The sequence below is a fragment of the Sinocyclocheilus grahami genome, unplaced genomic scaffold (assembly GCF_001515645.1).
Source record: "Sinocyclocheilus grahami isolate Dianchi unplaced genomic scaffold, SAMN03320097.WGS_v1.1 scaffold1027.1, whole genome shotgun sequence".
NCBI classification, from domain to species: Eukaryota; Metazoa; Chordata; class Actinopteri; order Cypriniformes; family Cyprinidae; genus Sinocyclocheilus; species Sinocyclocheilus grahami.
Genome location: NW_015506206.1, coordinates 156,690 through 166,477, shown reverse-complemented (window position 1 = coordinate 166,477; position 9,788 = coordinate 156,690). Strand labels below are relative to the sequence as shown.

General features: G+C 35.0%; 1 protein-coding gene across 1 annotated transcript in view; it reads left to right on the top strand.

Moving 5' to 3' along the window:
* Positions 1-1,654: 1,654 nt before the first annotated feature.
* Positions 1,655-9,788, top strand: part of myo15b (myosin XVB) — a 19,402-nt gene continuing 11,268 nt past the window's right edge. Inside the window, exons 1-15 of the mRNA XM_016251056.1 lie at positions 1,655-1,720; positions 4,136-4,198; positions 4,383-4,440; positions 5,540-5,664; positions 5,783-5,878; positions 6,020-6,255; positions 6,494-6,663; positions 6,847-6,919; positions 7,509-7,682; positions 7,785-7,903; positions 8,109-8,179; positions 8,674-8,752; positions 9,265-9,357; positions 9,443-9,558; positions 9,657-9,779. Coding sequence (XP_016106542.1) covers positions 4,196-4,198; positions 4,383-4,440; positions 5,540-5,664; positions 5,783-5,878; positions 6,020-6,255; positions 6,494-6,663; positions 6,847-6,919; positions 7,509-7,682; positions 7,785-7,903; positions 8,109-8,179; positions 8,674-8,752; positions 9,265-9,357; positions 9,443-9,558; positions 9,657-9,779 — 1,536 coding nt within the window. The 5' untranslated portion in view covers positions 1,655-1,720; positions 4,136-4,195. The remainder of the gene's footprint in view (positions 1,721-4,135; positions 4,199-4,382; positions 4,441-5,539; positions 5,665-5,782; positions 5,879-6,019; positions 6,256-6,493; positions 6,664-6,846; positions 6,920-7,508; positions 7,683-7,784; positions 7,904-8,108; positions 8,180-8,673; positions 8,753-9,264; positions 9,358-9,442; positions 9,559-9,656; positions 9,780-9,788) is intronic.

Here is a 9,788-nt window from a genome sequence, read left to right as displayed (position 1 = left end):
ATATATATATATATATATATATATATATATATACACATATACACACACACACACACACCTATACTAACAATCATGGAAAATTCATGTAATTCCATTGGTCAAATTGTGTGTGAACCCTGAGTATAAGTACATCATAAAATCTCCACTATCTTTATAGTTGAGTTTCAACCACATTTTTCTAGCACTTTTTATGTCTAATTTCAGATATGGTGTATTATTGGCCCAGAGACCTGCACACCAGTCTTGTAAAGAGCAAGTAGTGACTTTACTGGAGACTACAGGAGCAGAGGAAGGCCAGTACCAACTAGGACTCACTAAAGTACAGTAACATAACTCTTTACCACAGCCTGGGTTATTTTGACTCATTCATTTACTACATTAACACTAAAGATCCCATCCTCTAATGATTTCCTTTAATGTGAACACACGCAGGTGTTTATGAAGGAGAGTCTGTATCAGCGGGTGGAGGAAAAAGGGAGTAGCACCCAAACATGGGCAGCAGTCACCATCCAGAGGAACATTCGCGGCTTCATCTGCCGGAGAAACTTTCGTTTCTTTAAACAGAAGGCTATCGTCATTCAGTCCCACATCAGGGGCCACCAGGCTCGGTATGTGCAGCGATTTCATATTTGATAAACCTTGAGAGCTTGATAAAAACAGAAGAAAATCGAATGAGATTCTGAATGTGAAGCGGTGGCGCACTCTTTCTATTACAGGAAGTACTACAAGAAATTAAAGCAGTCCTTCACTCAGTTCTGGGCAGCTATGATGATCACCAGAGACACCATCAAGAAACGTCACTGGAGGGTGAGAGCTTTTATTTCTCCCCTTATATCTAGCTCTTTCAATCCTTTGCCCCGTGTGCCTGTGGCTTCTTCTTGGCTTAATTTGCATATATATAAATTCACACACTTCACTATATCAGCTGTTTACCTATATGGTCCATTGCTAGGTAACTAAGGCCACGTTATTAATATGTGAAAGCTAATACGAAGCAATAAATTCCAGCCTCACTCCTCCCATTATAAATAATGAATTTTTATAGTAATCATTATATTAATTCATGCCAAACGCTTTTATATTTTATCTAGTGCAATGACAGTCAAATACATTTTCAAGTTAGTCATACAAGCCGCTGAATATTGATTACTGTTTCCTTACATTACATGTAAGGTCATAGTGTGAACTTGCATCAGAGATCAAGAGACTTATAATATATTTTACTCTTTGGAAGGACTTTGGGCCGTTTGTGTGCTGAGTGAATTCATGAGATTGTGAAATTCAATCTATGGCTCTAAAAAATGGCACCCATTGTTTCCTATTACTCAACCTCTATAAGAAAACGAAATACAATTTCATTTCAAATTAAATAAAAAGCATGGTGGTTTTCATAAGAATGTTTTTTTTTTATCAATTTCTTGTAAAAACAACAAAAACAATAAAATAAATACATTTTAATGCAGTTATGTTTATTCTCTGATTCATGTGGCGTGTTTGGTCTCTCTAGTGCGTCATGGGCTGTTTAAGAGTGTGTACACATGTAAGAAATGTCAGAGTTAGGTGAGGTGAGCTCCACCTGCCCGCCTGCCTGCCCTTTCACTCTCATTCCTGCAAAGACCCACCTAAGCACCACTTCTTTTGTGTTTGGATTTCAACTCATTTCATCAGTTAAAGAGCACTTTTCATGGGGACGGCTACGTTTGTTTTAATATCATCCTAGGTAGGTAATGTTTAATATTTATCCATATTACACATGCTAGTAGCAAACAGACAGATTAATGATACAGAGAGAAATTAGGGCGGAAAATAAGAAATAGATTATATCAGTTATGTAAGACTTTAAGATTTGTTTAATGCAGTGTATGCAATGTGTTGGAAAAAGCTTTTAAATTCTAAAAGGTTCTGGCTTTTTTGGGGGGGGGATTTTACACTACCAGTCAAAAATGTCATACTTTAAAAAAGTTATACTTGTAATGATATACTTACACATTCTTTATTATTGCTGTTTTCAATATTGTAGAATAATATTAAAGTTTTTTAAAGTATTATATAACACAAATGGAAATATGGGAATCATGTTAAAATGTTTTCGAGATTCCTCAAAATCTATATCTCCACACTCTGGACGCTCTCTCAGCCTTCATGAGGTGCATCATGGGATGATTTTAAATGGTTCCCTTGTATGCCCTAGTAAAAAAGTAATATCTCAAATACATTTATTTCATACTTAGTATAGTTCAAATCTATTAACATATTTACTGACATATCTTAAAAGTAGGCCATCATCTGTCAGTGCTATTATTGAATGTTTGATCGGTTTCCATCTATATAATGACTATGAAATTCGAGCCGTTCCTGCATTAAAGGTTGTTCATGGCACATTGTTCTGAGGTTACTCAACTACACTTTAATGGGATATGTTTAAATGCTCATTGTATTGATGATCACATCTATTGCTTTTTTTGCTGTATAATATTATATTATAATATTATTACTATTTAAAATGTCTACTTAATACATAATGCAGTTGCATCTATAATCTCATCTTTTGCCACAATAACACAAGGAAATTTGATTGATAATATTAAGTACTATTACAATTCACGAAACTATTCAATTACCTCTGTACCTGTTTAAATGACCACATCCATACATTTATAGCATATGTGTTCGTTTATGTTTATTTGGTTTTTTTCTCTCCTTTTCTTTTCCGGTATGTGTGTATATATCTGTCACTGCTCTCAGCTGTTGTGTAGGTCATTACATCAAGCTGTTGCTGTTAATCTGTTTCATTCTGCTCAATAATAATAATAATAATAATAAACATATTTACTGACAGATAACTCGAGATTTACTGATATAAAAATTATAATTAAACTTTATTTGGAGTACTACTTGTACACAATGCACATTTCTTAATATTAAGTCTAAAATGTGTTTTAATGTCACTTTTGATGAGGATTGTATGATTTTTGAATAATATTGGTCTTTAAATGCAAAATATTTCAAGTGTACCTGAAGTATACTTGCAATAGTTCCACTTTAGCACTATCAAATATACTAAGTGTATCTTTAATTGGACTTCAGCACTACTTTTGCACAATTAAAGTGCATTAAGTACAAAATTAGTTGTTCCAATTTAGCAGACTTTAAGTATACCAGTTTACTATACTAAAAGTGCAATTGCAGGGTATTTTATTAAGTACATAAATATGTAAATGTGTATGTAGTATACTTGGCATGAAATAAATGTATTTCAAATACATTTAAGTATGTTTATTTTTCTGGACATTTAATGACTGCTTTTCCCTCAGGTCTGTTAAAAAGAATATGAATAAAAATGTTAGTTTTGTAAACAAATTCATTCAAATACAAATTATATATTTATATTTATCAGAAACTTAATCAGTCTAAACCTTTGACTGGTAGTGAGTTATATTTAAATGATCCACTAAGTTATATAACCTGCTGCTTTCAGTTCTGTTTCCTTGTTACCCCTCATTGTTTTATACAGTTTGGACTATGTCCTCACTCTGCTGTCAAATCACTTTGTAGTAATTGTTATGCATTTGTGGTAAGACTGGTTTGTGATGTGATTCTCATTCAGTGGGTTTAACAGCTTTGTGTATATTTTGCATGATAGTATTTTTGCTTGTCCAATAAAAGTTAAATTGTTTAATATAAAAATAGTTCACTGGAACAGGCAAACACCAGGTATCTGGTGGCCATACTCCAGAATACTCTCAGATTTGTTTCTACAGTATGTAAAAATCAATAGGCTTATTTTCTGCACACTGTTTTCTGGCAAAAGAAAAGGCCAATCAAACACAATGATAATACTAAATGATAAGATAAAAAAGGGGTTTGGTGACTCAAATTTCATGTAATTCTTTTGTTTGGGGAGGAGCGAGTCAAGGGAGGGTCTTCCTAGGATATAAAAGAAGGCCAGCTGCTAAGAATAGTCCTGTTTACCTTTGTATACGATGCCGTGGGCAGGTAATAGAATAAATTAGTGGAAAAGCTTTACAAAATAAATGTCCAATGGTTCAGTCAAGAAGGAATGAAACACTACAATATGCAAATGGATTTTTTTTAACGTTAGATTGTGTTTTTGATTGTATTTTGATTTGATCAGGAACATACTGATAGAACAAGAGTGAAGCAAGCAGCAAAACCTACATCTGCCTCTTCAGAGATGGTGAGACACTCTGAATCTTTTCATGTTTATAGATTTTTTTTATTTTCTTTTGTTTTGACTTGTGTGCTCAAGGTCTCTGAGCATCTGATTTGTATGGACTTGGACATAATTTAACCGGTTACTTCAGAGTTAAACGTTAATTTTGAACAAGACAAAAGAATGAAATACTATATTTTACCTGAAGGATGTGGGAATGTTGGAGATCCCGGCAGACCTGTCGGCCAGATTACGCAGTGCAGCAGGTGAGTTTCTTGATACTTGATAACCAATTAAAAGTACTGAGATTATACTTTAAACTGAAATATAAGTACTGTGTAATTTTACTCAATTAAAAATCTAAGTAATAGGTCAAACACACTTGAGTGCAAGTACTATAAAAGGGTTTCCATATTTATTTGTAAAAGTGCTTAAAAGTGAAATGTGAACTTTTTTCTTAGCTTTTCAAAATTGACATAAAATCAAGAGACGGTGGACATTTTTTTTTTGTCATCAAAGTAACTTTGATGAACAGCAACCTGTTCACAATTATTTTTTCAATGGTTTGGCCATGTGAAACTTAAACTGAATTCAAGATCTTCAACGGTGTTTTTAATTCAGCAGCAGCTGATTTTGTTTAAATTTGACAAAACTCTACAGTTAAAAAAAGTCTGTAATGCTCATCAAAGCTGCTTTTATTTAATCAAAACTACAGTAAAAACAGGAATATTGTGAAATATTATTGCAGTTTAAAATAACTCTGGATTCTTTGATGGGTATAAGCATCTTTTGTAACTGTCAATTTTGATTAATTTAATGTATCTTTGCTGAATAAAAGTATTCAGTTTTAGAATGATTGACATCGTTCACATTCAAATGAAGTTTACGCAGCACGATACGCAACGCGTAAAAAGACAGTATAAGTCATTATGATCAGTAATTATGTCCCCCTGGATGCAACAAATGCCTCATTTGTAATGGGTTTTATTGGAATTGTCTCGTCCTGTTGGGAGATGGCATCACAGTATGGTAAGGGTCGTAACATTTCCGTCACACGCTTGAGGCATTCGGCCAATCACAACGTACTGGATAGCTGGCCAATCAGAGCACACCTCGCTTTTTCAGACCGATGAGCTTTGTAAAAATCGACGTGTTTCAGAAAGGCGGGGCATAGAGGAGAAACAATAATGTACAGTATATGGAAAATATTGTGTTTTTTTTACCTTAAACCGCATAAACACATTGCATTACACCAAATAATGTTCTTTTTAGCAACGTCATATGACCATAATATGAAGTAATTGTATTGCTTTGGGTAAAAACTTTGCCCATATTTGTATTCACATTTACAATGATGGCTTTCAGGACGTCCTCAAGGGTCAGGAGTAACAGAAGTAGCTCTGCCACAGGTCAAAGCAGACCACAACCTCTCATTGCCCCAAGACATTGACAGACACCCTTTCTCCCAATATGCCAAAACAGTCCTGAAGGTAGAACTTAAAAAACGTCCTACCTAGTTTTGTGGTCTTCCGCTTCACAAGCAATTTCCATACCTGTGAATCAATTTCATCCATTTTTACAGCAGTTATCTGTTTTCCTTTCCATTAGGATGGATGGTGCCACCCGCAGGGTTTTCCGCTTCAGAAGCCTCTGACGTCTCTGGATCCTGATGATGCCCGCACAGCTCTAGAAATCTACAAACTGGTCAGTACAGAACCTAAAAACATAGTGACGTGTTTTGCGTAAATATTTTACCACAGAAATTCGAGAATTTTTTTTTTAAAATACTGAAATGTTGGGTATGAAATCTTGGATTTTGAATTAATCCTTTCTCATCTCCTTTAGATCCTGCGTTTCACAGGTGACTCTGATCTGACAGGATGGCAAGAACAGATCTTAGGGAACTATATTGTGGAGAAGAGCCAATTACGGCCCAGCATCAGAGATGAGATTCTAGCACAACTGGTGTACCGCACTTGGGACGGGGATAATGAAGAGAGTGCCCTGCGGGGCTGGTTGCTCCTGGCCTGCTGTCTGAGTGCCTTCACACCCTCTCCTGCTTTGGAGAAACCCCTGCTCAAGTATGTCTTTAGTTATAGTATTACAAACTTAAAAGAGGGGTCTTTAGAACAGGAAGAGAGTGGACTGATATAACATTGCCATTGGTCGATTATTCAATTTTTTATTTTCTAAATAAACTATACAGATTATTAAATTGCATATTGATCAATAGATAAATAAGGCCGGACAGAAGTTAGTGTTTCTGTACAGCTATTGGTTATCTTCAGAATTAAAAAAAATATTTATTATGATTGTCAGGTATGTGTCTGACCGAGGTCCAGGGGAGTATCGCTCTCTGTGCCAGCACAAGCTCCTCACATCCCTCCAGCTCCCCTCCCCTGCCTGCAGACGACACCCTCCGAATCAACTCGAGTGGACAGCCAATCAGAGAAAAGGAAAGATGGTGGTGGAGGTTAACACTTTCAATGGTGAGGGCTGTAGCTTTCTTAGAAAACTGAGCTGATGAGCTGTACCTGATTATCAGCAAAAAATATTGGATTCCCAGTTTCACTGTTCATTCCAAGAGAAACAATTATTCTTAATATGTTGGAGTATAAATGTTTTATTAAAGTATGGTGTTTATTTGATGTTGAACTTTTTTTATTTTTCAGAGGAAAGGTTAACTGTGGAGGTGGAGTCTTGGACCACAGGAGAACAATTGACCTCTTGGCTTCTTAGCTACAGGTAGCTAATAGATAAATATGTCTGTTTTTGTGGATGAATCTTGCAAAAAAAAATCATCCAGGTTATATTTATCTTCAAATATTTTTTACATGAAAAAAATCTTCATTTCTATAATGCAACAAAATGATATGTATGTGTGTATGTATTTATTTATTTAAAATAGCATTAATAAAAGTTCCTTTCTAGCTTTCTAGGTTATTTTGTGACATATTTGACCCCAAAATCTTGAGGTCAAAACAAAAAATTTTGTTGACATTTGAATATACACTACTGTTCAAAAGTTTGGGATTAGTAAGATTGTTTAATATTTAATATCATTAAGTTAACTAAATTATAATGTACTTTAAAAATGTTATATGTTTAATAATTACTATAAACTTACATGTAATTATATACTAAATAATTATTTATTTGGTAAATTGTCATTTAAATCAATTGAACGAATATACATTTAAATGAAGTGCAATATTTAATAGTAATTTATTTTATTTTAAAATTGCAATATATACAACAGAATTATTTAATATGTAATTAATTTAGTTGTTTAGTTCTAATACTTCTTAATGTCATGTTTTTTTTTTTCTCTCAGGGGTCTGAAAGAAGCTACACGGGGCTGGTCTGTGTCTCTGCTGGCTGGGGAGGGCTGGACCGACCTGGCTGGCTGTGATTTTGTAATGGATCTCTTGGCTGGAGTTGAGGCTGATGTGCCTCTGGGTCACCCACCCACTCAAACCGATTACCTCTTTAGCAACACAGGCAACAGGTATGCCTCTATATAGCTCAGTGCTGACAGTTCATTCAAAAGGAAACTGTGAAATTACTGCTTAAGTCCTTCTTTTTTTAATCCATTATGTCTTTTTTTCAGTATGGTAACCACCGACCTGGATGACTTTATACCACCTGCTCCCTCTATGCAAGCCCCTGGTTTCCCCTCCTCTGAAGCATCCCCATGGGACACCTATGAACCCTCTTCCACATCCCAGGGTGAGTGTCCAACCATTACTAGGAAACAGACAGTAAAGATGAGTCATGATCTGTTGCATAGCTTTGCAGAGGGATATTAAAAGAAATCAAAGTGAATGAAAGCTACAGTATGAGGGTTGGGAAGCGGCTCACCCTGTAGAGTAAATAAAATGATGGTTTCACTCTGACTTTATAAAGGACTCTCCTGAAACAATCTTTCTTTCAGGAACTCGAGGTCGACAGATGGATGCTTATGTTGATGACCTCTTTGATTCTGTGTTTGATCAGGGTCCTCCGGTCAGTATCATCCAGTTCAAATATATAAACATTATTGTACAGTTTATAGTCTAACTGGCAGCTACTTTAAATTCACCATTAATAATAAAGTCATTATTTTACAGCAACATATCTGTTTAGAGCAATATATCTGTTGATTTTTAGTGAATTATAAATGAAAAGTGTGCTTGTGCTGTCTTTCTTTAAATTAAATGCTACTGTAGATTTTTTTTATATTTATACATTTATTTTAATATATTGTTTTACATTTATAGAGATGGAACACGAGTCATCACTCAAACTCATGTCATCTGCAAGAGCAGCACAGCTCAACATGTCAGAGCACATGTGCTTATCACTAGGCTACACAGATATACTGTTAACATTTATTAAGCCAGCAAAGATTGCATAGCTTTGGCACTTATTAACTCTGAGATCTACTTGTATTGCCTTTTATCTCTGAGGACTGGCCTGAGGTCTTACTATCTGCATTTTTATTTGCTTTTTATTGATAGGACTTTGAACGAATGGCCATGCTGAATCGTAGAATGAGAGGAGGTGGCGGTATGATGCCCAGCATGTACACCGGAGCAGGTACAGTTTGTATCTGTTTAATTTGTGTTAGTGATCGATCGATAGTGATCCAGATATTTAGAGAGCAGTGAAGCCAATATAATGCTGATAAAAATGATACAATTTGATGGTAACAAATAAGATTGCTGAATTTAAACACTTTATTTACACAATATTTATTAATTTATCCATTTAGAAGACTTGTTTATCCAAAGCAATTTACAAATGAGGAATATCACAAGCAATTTTTAATAGAGCCAACAATGCTCATAGTATACAATGACAGTTTTAGTAGAACAATTTAAATTAAAAATAAATATATGAATGATTATATATAATATAATTTAGTTTACATTTTAGTTAATGTAATTTATTTACATTTTAACATCTAATCGTTTCAATATTAATTATTGTTTTATTTAGTTTAATTTTTTTATTTAATTTTAATATTTAAAATAAGACCTGACATTTATTTTGGACCTGACATTAGAATTTATTTTGTAACTGGACTGTCTACTCCCCTTATCAATTAGGAATGCCAATGAATCCTGCCATGGCTGGCTATGCTTCCACACCAATGATGCCAAACATGATGCCTACTATGCCCATGATGCAACCCATGCAACGTAAGCATCCTGCTGATGTTGTGCTTCTCTGATAGCATAAACTGTTAAATTCTTACCCTCTTCCTACTGCTTGTTTCGGATGTAGCTATGATGATGCCAACTGCGATGCCACAAGCCATGCCTGCTGCAACTCCGGCTGTCAACTCACAGCAAATGGCTGCTCAGCAGCAGGCCTTTATCAATCAACAGGCTCTGCTTCTGGTGAGTAAAGCTTCTGGTATAACATTATTATGTTCTTACGTTTGTAACATGAGTTCATTCAATGTAAAGTAGACAGATAAATCTATTTTTCCCTATAGGCTCAGCAGATGACAATGCAGGCGATGACACTGTCCCAGAAGCAGCAGCAGGAAGAAATGCGAAAACGCGAGAAAGAGTCAAAGAGACAGTCACCACGTCAGCGGCGGCGCTCTCCTCCACGTGCACGTTCA